Raw genomic sequence first — 18,662 nt, 5'->3', positions numbered from 1 at the left:
TCTATAGAGCACGGGGCTGGTCTTCCTCAAAACTGTCAAGGCCATCACAAAGAAAGTGAGAAAGTGTCCCGCCTAGAGGAGACATGGCAACTGACGTCACATGGGGCCCTGGAAGGGATTCCAGATCAGCAACAGACCATGGAGGGGCACGGGGCCCCTGGAGGGGCACGGGGCCCCTGGAGCACGTGCGGGCTTCAGTCACTACCAGCGGGCTGAGATGAGTCCACCGGCGACATGCCGGCCGCACCAGCTTAAGATGGGAGCACGTGGGGGGAGCCGGGCCTGGGGAATGCGGGAACTCGTTTCTTTGCAATAACTCTGTCAACCTTCAACTGGTTCTATAACAAAACACTGAAAAAGAAAAAGGCCCATCGGTGAACTCTTGGGCCTGGAGCCAGGCAGGGGAAAGTTAGGAAGCTTTGAGCCGAACCTGAACCAGAAAACTTGTGTGCTTAGCAAGAGAAGAAGAGGGTGTGTGTGTGTGTGTGTGTGTGTGTGTGTGTGTGTGTGTGTATCAAGCACAAGTACACATGTGCAAGCATTTGAGTGCACATGTTTGTGCAGGTGCATGTCAGCTGCAGGCTCAGAGCCATTTAAGAGCCCAGGTTCAAGCAGCTGTGCATATTCTCATGGCCCTGGAGTGGAGAGGCAGCACAGGGTGGGACCTCCATGAGTTGCACGCAGTAGTTGCCAGGTGTCCTTTTGGCAGAAGACTCATATCAGCCTCAAAGTAGCATGAACAGATGAACTCTGGCCATTCGCCTGCTTTGGCCCTTCCCTAGGGCGCAGCAGAGGCCTTTCAATTTTGTGTTATCTTTCTTAACAGAAGCTCCAAAATTACATAAGCCATACAAAACCTCGATGCACCCCTTAGAACCACGTATGTCTCCCAGACTGCAATTTTTTTCTATCATAAAAGTAGCATAAACTGGCAACTTTTATGCGATACATTTTTTTTTTTTGCAGTACCGGGGGTTGAACCCAGGGGTATTCTACCACTGAGCTACAACCCCAGCTCTATTTTTTCTTCTTTATTTGGAAAGAGGGTCTTGCTAGGTTGTTAAGAGTCTCGCTACTTGCTGAAACTGTCTTTGAACCAGCAGAATCCTCCTGTCTCAGCCTCCCAAGTACTGGGATTTGCAAGCATGTGCCACCACGCCTGGCTCAATGATGCATAATTTGATGTACATATATGTGTATGTGTACTTGTATGTATGTACATGTCTGTATGTGTATATTCTGCATTCTACAGAAAGAAATAAAAGTTCATTAGACAATTTTGAAAGATAAAGTATATGAAGAAAATTTGAATGAAATAAGCTGAGGCCATTCTTGTGGTTGCTCAAGAGCCGTGTGGAAGTGCCTTCACGCTCTCCAAGGCTGCAGCCTGCGCGTGGTGTCCAGCCTGATGACCTGTCCAAGGTGGTTTGGGGGATGAACTACACTGGCTCTTCTGTGTTAAAGTGCCGGTGTTCCTATGGCCACATGAACAGAGATGCATTTTTCCAGCCGCCGCAGCAGAATCCCAGTCCTTGGGAGGCTGAGACAGGAGGATCGTGGGTTCGTAGCCAGCCTCAGCTACTTAGTGAGGCCCTCCGCAACTTAGTGTGACCCTGTTTCAAAATAAAGAATAAAAAATCAGGCTGGGGTGTAGCTCAGAGGTAGAATGCCCCTGGGTTCAATCTCCAGTAACACACACACACACACACACATACACACACACAAACAAAGAATGAAAGAAAAAGAAGAAGGCTTAGTTGGGATGAAGACTTAGGAACAGGGAGCAGGAAGTGGAGGGGTCTTTTCCACCCAAAACAAAACACTGAGAGTGGACAGTTCATATACAGTTTGATGTCCTTTGCTTTGGGAAGGAATCTCTGCTGTAAATCTCTTGAAAAACAATGGAAGTATGTATGGTTGAATTAAAATATACCAAGTTTTAGACTAAATGCTAAAAACTAAAGACCTGAGATATTTAGTACACACACCAGCTTCCCTGGCCAAGGGACATCACAAAAGTGACCCAGGAACAGGCTTTCAGCTGCTCCCCTCTGGAACTGCAGATCAAGGCACCAAAGGTGGCCACCAAAGGCCGGGGCTTTCGCTTGGCTCACGAGTAGACGCAGGATCCTGGCTCCAGTGTGGACTGATGTGCAGGAGAAGCCACTCCCTCCAGAGAAGTGGAAAGAGGATCCCACAATCCACAAGCTGAGGGAGTTCAGCCTTGGGCCGGAGGCCCATTGTGACAGTGGTGGTACACCCTGCAGCAGGGTGGACATAGGTCTATCCTCAGCTGAGAAGCTATTAGTAGATGGAGGGATGGTAGTCTTTGGATGACCCAGCCTTTAGGGCCACAAGCCAAAGAGGCACTCTGTATTCTTCACTGGACCATCACAACAGGCATACTCGTGTGAGAAATGATGTCCTACTGCAGGACAGGCTTGGGCAAAGCCTTCCAGGAGGAGAGGACCAATAGAGGACATGGGTTCCATGTTGGGCTTCCCGCCCCTCCTCATCTCGCCTAGGGCAGGGAGCTAGCTGGGAGTAACCAGAAAACCCTCTAGCATCCTCTAAGTCCAGACCACAGCAATGGTCTTCCCTTCCTAAACACCTGTGACAGGCCCTGTCGTCCTGCATGCATTTAGACACAAGACAAATGCTATTAATGTGAGGCTCGATATGCAAAAGCCAAAAGGAAAATGAGCTAAAACATAAAGTACTCTCTAACAACCCCGAGGCTATTAGAAAATACCTACGCGAGATATGTTTCAAAGACAGCATTGAAACCATCTGAGGCATGAAGAACAAAGTCTCTGCCATTTGGGCAAGCAAAACAGCACAAAGCCCATCAGCTTTTAAGTACATAATAGCAAACGGGGATCAAGATGTTTAACATATTGTGCAGTGACAGTTGGGAGCGGCTTTCATACCCGAGCAAATGAGCTCATGGAGCGCCTGTGCAAGACGGCGACATGAAAAGACACCTGTGGCATTAGAAGAAAGAACTGAGCCACGCGGCTTAGAAATGCTCTTTGTGAAGGAAGAGTCCTCTCCCTCCCCCAAAGACACTTAGGAGGGGACCAGGACAGACCCGGGTCTTGGAGACTGTGCTCCTGAAACGGGTCTTGGACTAGCAGCAGACATAACCAAGCTGTGCTTTAGAGAGCAGAGACTGAAGTGTGGAGAAGATGGCAGGCCACTGTGGGAGCCAGAATGTTTCACACTCAAGGACAAACTGCCCTAGGTTACTTGCTTCCAGAACCCCGAGATATTATCTCAAAGCCAGTTTGCTCTAGTCAAGGTAATACATTTCCCAGTCCAGAACAATGCTCCTCAGTGGGCCTCAGGAACCAGGCCTGGGGTTACCTGCCATCTCTGGCCTCCTCCTTCCAGGGAGAGCCAGTCAGAAATTCGGGGTGACTGACCATCCTTGGCATCCTGACCCTGGCCCTTGGCAACCCCCCCCCACCCCATCCTTGGGCATCACACAGTTTTCTGTATGATGCTTTCAGGTTAATCTTGCTCAAAACTCATTTTCGCACTCATTGCCCTGCTCCATAGCTCTGTGTAGCTTATGTAAGACTTTTGACTGACATCCTCCAATCCCTTGCAGATCTCTCTTTTTAGCCTGGAAGGATACATTCTAGGCTGCCAGCAATGGTCCCTCGTGGTGGAAGCAGATAAGAAACTATTTTTCTATACATCTGGTAACATTTCTCTAGCTGCAATCAGCATGCTTTACTCTGTACTTAGAAATATATTGTTACATGTATTTTTTTAAATAAAGCAATCTATTTCTACCTCTCCTCTAGCTTCTTCTATCCCAAAGATATTTTGGCCCCCCCAAAAAATCCATGTGGGAGGACATGTCTTGTCCTCCCATCATGCTGTCCTAAGTTCAGGCCTGTGTAGTCCGGGGGTCCACTGAGGATGGCATGCAGCAGATCCTGCCCCTCCTACCTCAGCTCAAGGACAGCCTCCCTGACCTGTCCTGTCTGCAGCCACCATCCTAGGTGGCTCTGGGCTTCCTAGTAACCAAAGCAAAAAGAAACATGTTGCCGGGCGTGGTGGCTTATAATCCCCGCGCTTGGGAGGCAGAGACAGTAGGATCACGCAGGTTCAAAGTCAACCTTGCTGGCTTAAGGGACCCTGTTTTCAAATAAAAATATGAAAATAGGTCTGGGAGTGTAGTCCGGAGGTAGAAGGGTTTCCAGGAACCCCAGTACCACCAAAAAGAAGAAGAAGGAGGAGGAGGAGGAGGAGGAGGAGGAGGAGGAGGAGGAGGAGGAGGAGGAGGAGGAAAAAAAAAAAAAAACATGTTGGATGGTTGGATGGTAGGGTTTCAAAAGGAAGTGCCTCTATTCACAAGGAGACTCAAGCATTCACTCGGCAGCAGAGACATCTGTTGTCCAGAGCTAGACACTAGTGACAAAGTGATACAGAAGACTTAGAAGCATCTTTCCCACTTGATGTGCCTTCTAGTGCATTTTTAGAAACAATGAAAATGTAATATAACTCCCAATTTGTGTAAGACAGTGGTTTGTTTTTTTTTTTTCCCTGAGTTTAGGAAAGCACATTGAATTCAGGTCTAAGGCCTGGGATTCCTGTCTTGAATGGAGACTGAATTCCCCAAAGAAGCAGTTTGTCCTGAAGCCTACCTAGAGGGGAATATCTGGGGAGTTCATGTCAGAACTGGGAACCAGTAAAATACTCTCATTGAATTCTACTGAATGAATTGTAGGGTGTTTCCAAACTCAATATCCAGTAATTTTAAAAATAATTTGCTTAGAAATAAGAAATTTCCCTACACTATTTAAAAAAACCCTGTGGATTAGAAATGGAAATAATATATTATGTGCTGAAAAACTGCACATTCAAATCAATATCATGTTTATATGAAATTCAAAAGCAGGCAAAATTCGCCTATGGTGACATAAGTCAGAAGTGTGCTTTCCTATAAGGGAGGAAGAATGTCCGGACAGAACACAGAAACATCCTGAAAGGTTAAAATGACTCAAATAGGCCAGGCATGGTGGTGCACACTTTTAACACCAGTACTTGGAAAGGTGAGATACAGGGGATTGCAGGTTTGTGGCCAGTTTCTGCAACTCAATGAGACTCTGTTTCACAATAAAAATAAAAATAGGGCTGGGGGTATAGCCAAGGGGTAGAATGCCTCTGGGTTCAATCCTCACTCTACCCCCAAATAACTTGCTTCTTGTTGGAGGCATAAATTACAAAAGTGGGAGTGTATATAAATAAATAAATATATATATATATATATACACACACACACATATATACATATATATACACACATATATTTATATTTCTCAAGATTCATTAAGAGGCCTGCATTTTGTTCTATGTAAATTAAGCTGCAATAAATAACAAAAAATCAATATCATACAAAACAGTAAAATCCTAGCAGGCATCCCATCGAGATCAGGGATAAAGCAAGAGAAACTCCAGTACTAATTATTATTTAAAATTATTCTGACAACCCAGCAAGATATGAAAAACAAAAAGGAGACAATAAAATTTTATTATTTAGAGAAGATGTGATTGCCTGCCTCAGAAACTAAGAATATCAACACAAAATTCATTAGAATAATAAGAGAATATGGAAAATGGTTGAATGAAAACAAATGCCTAAACATCAATAGCTTTTCTATATTCTGCTAACTAGTTAGAAGATGAAATGGGGGGGGGGAATCCCATCTACAGCAGCAACAAGACAAAAATCTAAGGGCAATCTTAACAAAAAAGTATGGAGCCTACTGGTATGAACCTGCAAACTTCACTAAGCTGCATAAAGAGAAAGCAGAGTAAATGGAGGTGCATATTGTCTTCTGGATGGAAAGAAAGAATAACCTAAAGTCACTTCTCATAAAGTTCATCACAGGTTTGACTTGATTAAAATGCAATAAAACTATTTTTGAAACTTCAAAAATAAGTCTGCCTTTATGGAAGAATAAATAGTAATGAGAAATAGTAACTTCTGAAAAGACAAGGGGACTTGATTTGTCATTTATTAAAATGCATTTTGGAATCAAAACAATTAAATTACTATAAGAGTGGCGGAGAAGCAGGTGATGAACAGGTGAAACCAAATAAGCCCCAAGAGTTTTTTTCTTTTCTTTTTTCTTTTTCTTTTTTTGTGGTATTAGAGGTGGAACCCAGGGGCTTTCTACCTTCAGGCTATACTCCTAGACCTATTTTATACTTTATTTGAAAACAGGGTCTCACTAAGTTTCTGAGAGCCTCACTCAGTAGCTGAGGCTGGCTTTGAACCTGTGCCATCTTCCTGTCTCCACCTCCCAAGCGCGGGGATTACAAGCGTGCGCCACCATGCCCAGCAGCCCCAGGTTTCTAAAACACAGGTCCCCATAGTATGTGAAAAAGAAAACATCATAATTAAATGGATGATACAATAAATATAAATTTTGGAAGAAAGAAAAACTCACGTCAGAATATATATTATATTTAAATTCCAGATGAATTTGTTAAGTATATTAAAAATCAAACTTTTGAAAATAAGTTAAAATCTATGAAAATCTTTTGAAAACAAGTTACAAATATATTTATTTAATGCTTAATAGTGTTGAAATATCCAAACATGTAATGAAAGGAATTATAAAGAAAAATATCAATATATTTAACTACATAAGAATCAAACACATTGCTGAATGTGGTGGTGCACACTTAGAATCCCAGCATATGGGAGGCTGAGACAGGAGGTTCATGGCCATCCTCAGCTACTTAGTAAGACCCTCTGCAACTTGTGACCCTGTTTCAAAATAAAAAAAAAATTGGGCTGGGGGTGTAGTTCAAAAGTAGAATGCCCCTGTGTTCAATCCCCAGTTTAAAAAATGAAATCAAACACTTCTCTATGCCAAAAAGCAATGCGCACAAATTAAGGGTAAAAAAATAAATTGAAAAAATATTTTTCATAATTGACAGAAAATTTCTATCCAAAGCCTGGATAGAAAATGGGGGCAAAGAAACTGACCATCACAGCAGAGAAAGTGCAGAAGGCCAAGTGACTTGGAAAAGTGTGTTCAACAATGAATGCAAACTCAAACAACTATCAGAAGACCTGAACTTCAAGAACCACCAATCTTCTGGAAATATAAGAGAGTACCTCTGCAAACTTGAAGTGGAAAGCTCATTTAAAATATTTTCCTACCTTGTCAAATATAACTTGACAATATATGGAAGATTTTAGCTCTAGGCTTTTATTTAGCTCCAATAGTTTATATATCTGCCTTTAGAACAGTACTACACTGTTTCAATTATTGTAGCTTTATATGGTTTGAAATCAGAAAATATACATCTTCTAACTTTGTTCTTTTTCGAGATTGTTTTGGGTATCTAAAGTCCATATTCCATATTAGGATAGATTTTTTTCTGAAAAATAAATATATAAATATATGATAGTTTCACCTAAAAAAAAAAAAAAGAAAAAATATTCTCTGGTAAGAAAGAAAGCAAAAAGAAATATTGAAATGTTATGTTTAAGTTATCAAAAGCTTGGTATCAGACAAATGAAACTGTTATGTGAGATTATCATTTTTAATTTTGGATAAATTGCTATAATACTAGATGTCAACCACTAAGCCAAGCATGGGAAGGAGGGATGGGGAGGGAATGGGGTGGGGATCAGGTGGGGGTTGACTGACGATGTGTGCATGTAAGTCTACAAAAGTTTTTTTTGTGTCACACTATGATGTATGAATACAGTGCACCAATAAAAAATAAAAAAATATTTTCCTTTTAGACGTTCTTATGAATGTTGCTGTCTTGCCTTTGCTGGCGCCTTTATGGGCTTAGTCTCCCTAGTGGACTATTCAGCACCAAGGACAGAGCCCTCCAGACTAGAGAAGATGGTGCCTTCTAGAGGTGGAGATGGAAACTGCACCACCTACACTTGGTAAAGGCAATGGAGAGATTGATTGTGCCTCCTAGAGGAAACAGGACAGTGCCTGGAGTTCAGGGCAACTCTTAAAGGGAAGATGGAAAGTAGGAGCTGACCAGACAAAGGCAGTACAGTGGGACCTAGGAGAGAATCTGCAGGTGCACTGAGCAATGAGTATCTGCTTTGCTGCAAAGCAATGAGAGGCTAGAGAGAATCTGGAGCGGCAGGTGGCAGCCAGACGATGAATGGTGCTAACTATCATGCTAATGAAACTGAAAGGTATTTTTCAATCAATGAGGTGTTCTATATAGAATGTAATTGGACTAGAAATCCAGGTAGAGAGTGGGCCAGCAACTACGCTTCAGTATAAGACACACTTTGTGGGACACAGTGGTGACCATGGGGTAGCTCTAGCCCTGCTGCCCAATGCCAAGGGTGGCTTATCCATGAAGCTCTGAAGGGTTTCATCATGGCCAGTTTGTGCTTTGTGGAGCTCTCTCTGGTGGCCCAATGTAGGACGACCTTGAGAACATATCCATCAGGTTGTGCAATGGAGAGGAAACCAGTTAGCTAGCCAGACAGTGTCAGTAACCACAGGAATGGAGAAGAATAATCAAGTATATTAAAATGTATGGGCAAGTTGGGCTCAGTGATGAACACCTGTAATCGCAGGACTTCGGTCCAAACCTTAGCACCCCAAAATTAGGAGCAAAATCATAAATTTATGAGCAAAACCATAAAACCAGAACTTATTAATTTGTGGGGGAAAGGGAATGGCACAGAAGTCTAGAATGACTCTCTGTTTCTAACTTAGAAGAGGAACCACTCAAGGGGAAGCTAGCAAGTTCTATTTTAGGCATCCTGGCTTTGGTAAGCCTGTGGACACCAAGATGTCTGAGAGTCATTGGGTCTTAAGGATCTGAAGCTCAGGTAAAGGTCCTGGTTGAAAACACACTTTAGAAACTTGTGATGTACGAAAGGCAAGCCGCAGACACACAGAAGATCCTCAGGCAAGCAGGGGTTGAGGCCATGGGCTGAGCAGGACAAAGCCGGGGACACCAACTTACTAGGTAGAGGTGATTTATAGTCTTCAGGAAAGTCAGAGCAAGTGGTCAGAGAAACAAGAGAATATGAGGTAAGAATAAAGAGGAAAGCAGAAACCAAGCCCAAGGACAAAGAGTTCTGAGTGGAGGGAGGGACCATAGCATGGAATGCAGAGAAGGTGGGGGATGTAGACTGAGCAGTGGTCCCTGGGCTTGCCCTGCAGATCAGTGCTGCTAGGGCTCCAGTGGAGAAGAGTGGATGGAATGAGGGAGAGGTTGGGAGGTCGAAATAGCTAGCAGAGCCCACCCTGTCGAGGCAGGAGGAGCCAGGAGAGAGGGAGAACTTGAAGAGAGAGAGCAGAGAGGGACTAAACAATCGAACAAAGTGGTAGTGAGAAAGAACCACGGGCATGGAGGGGAGGGCTGGCTTTCTAATACAAAGGACTGTAGTGACTATTTTCATTCTTTATGTTTTAAGAAACATAATTTTTATTAATGAGCATATATATAACCTTAATAATAAAAAGTACAAACTTATTTTTTATTTTAATTTAGTACAAATACCGTATAGTACAAAATACTGATTAGAAGACTAACTGGTAAACTAAGTAGGACGAAGTGTTCTTAATTTTATATTAGTATGCAACTGCCTGCGAGTCCTCACCAGGTGACCTCTGACAGCAGGCACTATGACTTAAAAGAAATCATGAAGAAATGACTCAATTTTTCTTACTAACTGGTAAAAGATCACCATTATCCTATTTCAGCCCCACAATACCTTAGTCTAGCTCACAGAAAACATGCAGGGGCTCAGTATGAGAACCAGAGAATGGGCTCTCCCAAATATCAGGGTTGCCATGGAAACTTGTGACAACTGTTGCATTAGGTGAGTATTTGCATTTCAAATGCTATGTAATACAGATTCATTCATGTTCAAGGAAATATTTAAAAAGGAAAATCATGGCTCTTATACAAACACAAAATGAACATGTATCAACAGTTTCAGTCAGCCCATTCATTTGTAAGGGAACCAGGAAGATATCCTAACTATATCAAAGGAGAAATCAAATCCACATTTGTTGATAATGCTAAGAAGAATTTACAGATAAGGAGAATTTATAATAACTGATTATATTCATATAGTCTACAGGACAACATTTATTTGCATTTCTATGGACAAAGACTCCTTTGCATTACTCTTAAATTTTCTATACAGATTGTAAATGGCCTAAAGACAATGAAAAGTGCAGGTCCCCATGGAATCATACAATCCATATATTATTCCTGGGTGCCAGATGAGACACCCAGTAATTTGTTCTTGTATTCAGTTCAAATTTTTTCTTGATAGGCTCCCCTATTGTGATCATAATCATCTCAAAGGCCATGATCAGTAAATATTTTCAGAAAGTAGGACAAATGCTTCCATTATTCAACAGAATTCTCATACTCTCTATAAGGTCCCTGCCCTGTCTCAACAGAGGAATCCTCCAGGCTCCCCTCCTCTGCACCTGGTCTGCCACTCTGCACACCTCGGCTCATCAGATGGGTGAGTACCTTGGACTGGGCCCTACAATACTGCCATCACTCCGTGTCCCCAGCTCAGTAAATAGGTACCGAGGAGAAAATAACCATCCAACTTCACAGAGAGAAAACAACAGGACACCCACAGAAGGCCAGATATTCTCCACACAGGGTTTTCACTCTAGTCAAGTGCATGGGCAAAGTTCCCGCTCCAGAATTCTGTTCTATAAAGTTCTGAAGAGGCCTTTCTGTGGCAGCAGGAATCACGTACAGCCAGGTGTTCTGAAGCACCTGCTTTGGCCACTAGACTACATACATTTGATCCCTAAAGTCTCCCTGCTTTCCAGAAAGAACAGCACCCCTACCAGCCTGTCAGGAGGAGCCCGCTGCAGAGGCTCCCACGAGTAGCTGGGTGGATGGACTGCTGGATGGGGTTATTTAGCACTGTCTACTTGCACGGCGCCGAGTGTAGGCCAAATGCAATTTCCATTTTAGTGTACTTGCTGTTAAGCTATTCTTTCCGGATATAATTAACCAGCATGATCAGCTGCTTCTTAAGGGTGGTCATCCTAATAAAAATAAAAAACCTGACCACTGGCTCAGATTTTGGAACTGGTCTTCCTATTTGCTGCAGCAGGAGAAAGCACCCACCCAACCAGCTAATAGCAGCACACACTGCTCAGCCAAGGCTACAGGCTTATCTTACCCAGATGAAATCAGGGACATCTAAGACACAACCATTTTATCCACTTCGATTCTTCATACAGTGATCTCTGCGTTATAGGCTCTGGAAGCAAAACAGCCAGGGCTTTTGGCCAACTCCAAGATGGTCCAGGGAGGAGCGTCACCAGTGAATGAGGGGCCAATGGCATTCCTCATCCTTTTCTCAGCAAGACGAAGCATGTGAACACCTCCAGAGTTGTCTAGTCTGGGTCAGGTGATATAGTGGCTACGACCGGTCTCAGATTACAGACACACAGGGCCTGGGGTGCTGCTCAGTGGTAGAGCACCAGCCAGCACTTGTGAGTCTCTGGGTTTTAGCCTCAGCACCATAAGAAAAAAACAAAACAAAAACAAAACAAAACAGGGAAACATGGATAATGATGTGTCTGAGCGTGTCCTCATTGTTAATAATTAGAGGCTGATTATTTTCTCTCTGGATCCCAGCATCCGGCAGTGCCCCATCAATATTTGAGGATAGATGGATGGCTGGATGGCTAGATGCCCATAAAACCTGCTTCTGATTTAGGTGAGATGTCTGACTGGAAGCACCAGTCATGCCATCAGTTGAGAAAATGGTTGGCATGTCTTGTTTGATGTGAACTGGGAAAGGCAGATTGCTTTCCTTTTGAAAGGTGGTCTTAGGATGGCAATTTTGAGTCCATCACGGGGCCTTTCCCAGAGATAGTCACCTTAGTTCAATTGTTGGGTGCCGTCTGAGGGCTAGGGACAGAAATCTTGACCTCAAGGAGACAGATGCTGGATGGCAGTGGTCCCTTTGGTGCCCATCTGTTATAATTCTAATGACAAGAGCTCTGCTCCTGTCATGTTCTCCCCACACGTCATTGTCACAGGCTACCCAGCCATGACACCCTTAGGAGAACCTTGTCTTCTCAGAGGTTATTTTGATATAATGCCAAGCCCTTCCCTCTCTGGTCAGTGCTGCTGAGCTGGAGTGGAGACATGGCCTGCATGCAGACTGGTCCCCACACACCACCCTCTCTGAGGAAGGAGGCCAGGTCAAAGGTCAAAGGTTCCCATGCAGGAGAGAGAAGGGTCTGACTCCAGCACCTTGCTCTGAGTTGGTTGCCCAGACAGAACTGAAGCCACCGTGAACTTAGAAACTAAAACGAAGTATGGCCTTTGGGGCCTCTCTTAAGGAACCGGCTTGGGTAGAGCACAATCCCGGTCATCTCAGATTCACACGTGGCTCTTTGAACAACCATGAGGCCAAGCTCAGGTATATGTGTATCCTGACCACCTCCACTGAGAAGCTCTGCAGGGCAGCAGGGAGACTGCTCTACAGAGGCCTGCTGAGCACCAAGGCTCCCTGCAAATGGCTGGAAGTGGGGTTGTCTCCATCCCTACCTGTTAGTTACCAGCCCAGAGACTTGGATCAGTACTTACTCTACGCAACCATCACCTTGGCCAAAAATGAAAACCACACAACACTTTTGTGGTGGGTGCAGTGTTATCATCAGGATGGGAAGCTCTCATAGGAGAGGAAGAGGAGGTAGGAAATATGAGTTGGGTAAACAGAGTCAGTTACATAAAACTCCAGGGAGAGCGTGCAGGTCAGCATGAATAGGGACGGCCGCGGCAGCCCCACAGGATGCACTGGCACAGGCAGAAGGTGTTTCGCCAGGGACGAGGGTCCATCCAGAGGACCCTCATCATGAGAGGCTGCGTCATCATGAGACAAACCACAGGCTCAATGCAAGTGACTGTCCTGGACCAAGCCACCTGTGCTGGGGGGAGTTCCCAGGAGTCAGCTAGGGTAAGGCTGGTGATACACGAAGGACTTTTGCTCAGGTGCCATAGGTTAGGCCCAGCAGGCATGTTGGCTGGCTTCTTTGAGGAGGCAGAGAGGAATAATGCAGGATAGTAATCCAGCCCTGGGAGCATCCCAGGCGCATGTGGCTCATCCAGGGAGCCCGTGGGGTCGGCACATGCTTAGACCAGCAGGTTGCCTGAACAGGGTCAAAATATCTCATGAATGCAGCCTTCCCAGGAATAAATGCAGAGGGCAGGGAGGAGCCATCAAGGTAACAGGTAGGACATGCCATGGGGCAGCAGAGAAGGGTGCAGGGGTGGCCGGGAGGGATGGCTGGCGAGGCTGCAGCACCCTGGATGGTGCTGTCCCACAGTATCTCCCTTTAAGGAGGCCCCCGTGTGCACAGCCCCAGATCCAGGCCCTCGAGAGCTCTCTAAGGGTGTGGCTACCCACTCCTGGCCGACATCACCTCTTCTCTTTCATGAAGCCTGAGCTGTGCTTTTCCCTTGCAACAGGAATGCAACATAACATATCTCTGGTTGTTGTGTGACTAGGCCAGCAGTCAAGGACATTAAGAGGATACACAAATAGCTGGTTACTGCTCAGGACAATAGTTCTGTTTTGCTACTTACTGTTTTCAGAGAGCTCAACGATGTAATACAGAACAGGGCTGTTTCCATCGAAGGGCCGGACCCAGGAGAGCACCACAGAGTGGCTGCGTGAGGAGCTCAGGCCAGCCAGGAGGTTCTGTGGTGGATGAGGCAGCTCACTTAACAAGGAAGGAGAGGGAACAGAAAGAAAGTGCAGGTCAGACTGACGGTCAGCCCATCACTACTGCCCCGAGTCCTGGAGTGTACTGTCAGGGAACAGAGAACATAAAATTGTCCCAGCACAAATACTGCTCACTCTCCCTCTCCCGCCAAAATGAACAAAGCCCAGCTCCTCCACTCACAGTGCCATTTTGTTTTCTGAGCATAATTTGACTCAACTCCCCAATGGAGCTGAATCTACTAAAGGCACCATAACTTAAATGGGGCAATGTGAGGGTGGGTGTGCGTGAATTTTTACACAGTATATTACATAATGGAGAAAACTTGGTCCACGATTTGTTATAACAACCAGAAGCTGGTCCTGGAAATGCAGTAAACCATACAAACTGGAAAAGCCCTGGTAAATATGATTTAATGAGAAAATTTTCCACACCAGCCATTTGGAGTTGGGATCAGAAATGCCCATCTGCATTCCTAGACAAACAAGAGTCGCCTCATTTATTGACAGCATGAGGTTATATTGTCATTCTGTCTTCTGTTGGATAATGGGGGCTTGGGGGAAGCCCTTAAAAGGAAATGTGCTGAAAACATTCACTAGAATCCCATGGAAATGGTAACTAACACATCAGCAAGGCCATAAAATGGAAATGCAATTAAAGCAAATAAATCCCAGAAAGTTGTTACTGATTAAAAAGTTTTTACTGGAATTTACTGGTGACAAAGCGGCAGAACTCTGCTGGGTGGTTTCTCTCAGGGACAGGCCTGCAGCCTTGAAGCCACACACTACCCAGGGCCAGGGTTTAACCTTCACAGCTCACGGCCTGGGAGCAGGACCCACACTGCGGCTGTTCCAGGCAGCTGCCCTTTCTGCAGATGTTCCCCGGGCAGTGCTGGGGAAAGGTGACGAGCATGACCCGTTTCACCCACTAACTGGTTTGAGACCTCTCTGTGACATCAGTTACTGCCCAGCCACACAGGTCAAGACAAAAAGCCATACTTATACTTGATGTTTGAAATTTTAAAAATGTTTTCATTATACTCTGAAATTTATGAAGCTGTTTTGTTCTTTCGGCTACCAAAGGTGCACAGCCCTCTCTAACTTGTGTACGCCATTTATAGCCGACTCGTATTTCTCGCAGAGGCTGCAACTACATTGTACATGAGCACAGTGAGGCATAAGCTTCCAACCTGAATATTGTTTGCTTTCTCCTTACCTGTGAATTAAGTTTTAAATCGGAGATGGGGCTGCTATTTCTACATAGAGTTTTCCCATAACCAACCCTCCATTAGATTTCCAATGAAAACCATTCTGAAGGAGATTCCAGGATAAAAATACCAATTCTATTTCTTCCAAGCCCCATTTTCTATATCCTTCCCAAGTCTGAATGGGTTTGGTCTGAAGCCAAAGTGGTTGAAATAGTTCCACCTGAAAACAAACTGTGAATAAATTTGGATAGATAGATCTAAATGAGACCACTGAATAATAAACCATTTGTCTGGAATGGATCTTCTAAACCCTTGGCAGATCCAGAGGGATAGAACTGTCCTTTGTTACACATGGTGGGCCTGTGGGACACACCTAATTATATGCCTGTGAGGTGACTCAGGTGGGCCCCCAGATTGTCCCAGGATGGGATTCTAGCCAAGCTGGAGAGGCCAGACTTGAGATTAGGGTTCAGCCAGTGGCATCCAGAGGAGGGTTAAAGGGGCTGGAGAATACGTTCATCTGCCAGTGATTCAGTCAATCCTGCCTACATGGTGAGGCCTCCAGAAAAACTTGGGATACTGAAGCCCAGCTGACCTTTCCTGGTTAGGAATCACTGAGCAATGTATCTAGTGGACCTGAGATCTTTAAGTTTGGGACCCTCTCAGACCTGGCTTCATGCATCTCTTTATTTGTGTGGTCCTGATTTTTCTCCTTTATTAAAAACAAAACAAAACTGTATTCATCAGATAGCACTTTTCTGAGTTCCATGTGGAGAATTCGAACCTCAGGGTCTAGTGGGAAACTCCACGTTGTAGGCAGCTGGTCAGGAGTGCGGGTGATCTGGAAGCCCTGGAGCCTGCAGCGGGCGCTTGCAGAAAGGGCAGTCTTGCTGGGGACTGTGACCTTAACTTGCCAGGTCTGCACTAATTCCAAGTGATTAGTGTCAGAGTTCCATTATAAAGCCGCTCCAAAAACAGAAGGCTTTCTGACACGAGGAACATGAACTCAGAAGACCAGCAGGGCTGGCTGGTGTTCTAGGTCATTTTCCAGGTGGATACTGCCAGTGCTCCCAGAGCCTCCCTGCTGACAGACAGACAGACACACATGCAGCCCCAGGCCTCAGCTACAGATGTGGTATCCATGCCAGCATGAGATCTTGTGAGTTCACATGTGGTATTTTATGTCAAGACAGGAAACAATTCTAATTACACATTTCAGAAGGCTTGAGACTTGGGATTGATGGTGAGTCAGGAATCATTTTCTCACCAAAGTCATCCTTTTATTTCCTATACTTTTCAGTTAAGGATGGATACAGAAATGGCTGGTCTTACAGGTGGGTGGACAGCTTTTCTCTTGAGGCTGTAGGGCTTTGTGCACTGTGGTCTAGGTACTCACCTGTCAAGGGGCCACTAACTGAGCATTTCTGTTGCTTGCACTGGGCCCAGAGTCCCTGGACTGGGATCACGCTTGTTCCTCTGCTCTTGTCTCAGAGCTTGCTCAGGATGTGACTATGTGGCTTCTGACTTTTCTGCCTCTTAGCAGCCCAGAAGCAATCAATAAGGCGGCAGCAGGGTTTGCTAAGAATGCACTGACCAGCAATAATGCTACTCAAGAGCCTGAGAATATGGTTTTAAAAAATATTTTTTAAAAAAGACTTAAAGTCAGATGTGGTGGTGTATGCCTGTAATCCCAGTACTTGGGAGGACGAAACAGGAGAATCATAGGTTCAAGGTCAATCTGGGCAACTTAGCAAGGCCCTCTTTAAAATAAAATATTAAATGGACTGTAAGTGTAGCTCAGTGGCAGAATGCCCCTGGGTTCAATCCCCAGGACTGAAGAGGAAAAAAAAGACTTCAAAAACTTAAAAGTGAGCTTGTCTTGAGCCATTTAGGGTGGTGGGGACTGAGACCTCTGACCCAATGGTGCCTAAAAACCTCACTATCACAGAGGCTTTGGGGAGCACAGAGCACTGATCCACCCTGGCCTACAGCTCAGCTACATGTACCCATGTGACAGCCAGTGCAAGATGTGGCTTTTACACTCAGCATGAGTCTCAGACTTGGAAGGAGGTATGGGTATCCCCAGTTCGAGCCCCTATCCTATGCAGACAGCTCCTCCATAATGTCTCTTGTGTCCAACATTACCTCTTGAGCTCTACAAAGATCTTGCTAAGAGACACTGGAGTTATAAGCCATTCCTTTAAATAAGTCCAGTTATCTAGGAAATTAAGCTTTGTGAAGCCCTTGGCAGATCTGTCGATAACGGATAAATGAGGCTCTAATATATTCTGAATCCATTTCAGAAAAATCTTATCTAATAGGAGTAGATTGCATGCCGGCATTCCTCTGCCAACTTTGAGAGGAGATAAACGATCGGCAGTGACTCCCAGACAGTGACTCCCAGACGGGTGGCAAATAGAAGAGATCTGAGCACAATGGACACGAAGCCCGGCGCTGAGTCACGGGGATCGGGAGAATCGCCATCAGGCCAATTATACCCAGTAATATCAGAGATTAGCAACAACAAAAACCCAGACTGTACGGGGAGGAGATTGAGCAAGGTATGTGAGAAAAACAGTTTTGAGAAGGACAAGAGAGAGCAATTGGTGAAATTGTGGCCGTGGGGAATTGCTCTGGCGGGAGAGGATCAGATGGGTATTTTTCTGTATGAAAAGTGTTGCCCCTTTAATGCGTAGATGATGACTTGGTCAAACCCATCTTCGACTTTGCTCTGAGGAGGAAGAAGATGGGGCCTGATAGCTTAAATTGTTCCCTCCTTATTATGGCTTTGCCAGAAGTAGTTTTATCGAAGGAGACCTCTCCCACTGCCTGGGGTTGAGTCTTTGAGTCCGCTCGGTAAATTAGGTTTTCTCTGTACTCTGGGCTCATAAGAATTACTTTCTGATTTCAGGAGGAGAGAAACGATGCTAATTGGGTCTTTAAGTGATTGAACAATTAATCAATCCATAAAGCCTTAGGAGCCTGGTCTCTCTGGTGTGCTCAATAGGGCAAGATGCTTTTGGGGATAGAGTCATCCCAGGAACTAGCTCCTGCCCTGTGGCACCTGAAAATGAGAGGGAAAAACATGACTAGAACGAGGGGTGGTGATGTTTAATGATGACCTGTGCTGTTAACTTACAGGACACGTTGTGGAACCATCTGGAATTTTAGAGGCCCCTTCTCTTAGGGACAGGGATTAGAGCCAAGCTGACATAAATTAGTCACCTTTGGTGGAGCAAAAATGGATCCTCCTATTTTAGTCAGTGGAGGGAGGCTTACTCAGACATTCATTGAGCACCTACTGTATGCCTGGCCCCATTCCAAGCATTGATGGCAGACAACTCTAGTGAGCCAGGTGGTCACAAGGATATATGCTCAAAAATAACATGGGCAGCAGGGTGGTCACGCCTGGCCTCGAGGCTGCGGGGGCCGTGGTGCAGGAAGTGGAGAGGAAGCCATGAAGTCTGCACTTCTGGGAGTGCCTCCTTCCACTAGCTTCCCTGCTCACTCAACCCTCAAGACAACCCTGAGGTCCGTGTCATTATGGCCTCTCCACGAGCAATCACACCTGAGCAGCAAGGTGACCCACCCAGGTCCCACAGCCAGTAAGGTGGACAGGGACCCCATCCAGCTGGGATCACAGGTGTCCCCCATGGCCAGCAGCCCTGTTACGGCTGCCATGCATGGGAGGTGTCGCCCCTCCAACCAGG

The 18,662-nt window shown here is 45.2% G+C and overlaps 1 protein-coding gene across 1 annotated transcript in view; it reads right to left on the bottom strand.

Annotated features, from left to right (window-relative positions):
* SDK1 (sidekick cell adhesion molecule 1) overlaps positions 1 to 18,662 on the bottom strand; it is a gene marked incomplete at both ends in the record, with an annotated part of 886,211 nt that overhangs the window by 215,089 nt on the left and 652,460 nt on the right. Inside the window, one exon of the mRNA XM_080702238.1 lies at positions 13,609 to 13,745. Coding sequence (XP_080558364.1) covers positions 13,609 to 13,745 — 137 coding nt within the window. The remainder of the gene's footprint in view (positions 1 to 13,608; positions 13,746 to 18,662) is intronic.

This window comes from Muscardinus avellanarius, assembly GCF_963383645.1.
Source record: "Muscardinus avellanarius genome assembly, chromosome: 10".
NCBI lineage: Eukaryota > Metazoa > Chordata > Mammalia > Rodentia > Gliridae > Muscardinus > Muscardinus avellanarius.
Note: the sequence above shows the minus strand (reverse complement) of the source record. Positions and strands in the feature narration are given on the sequence as shown.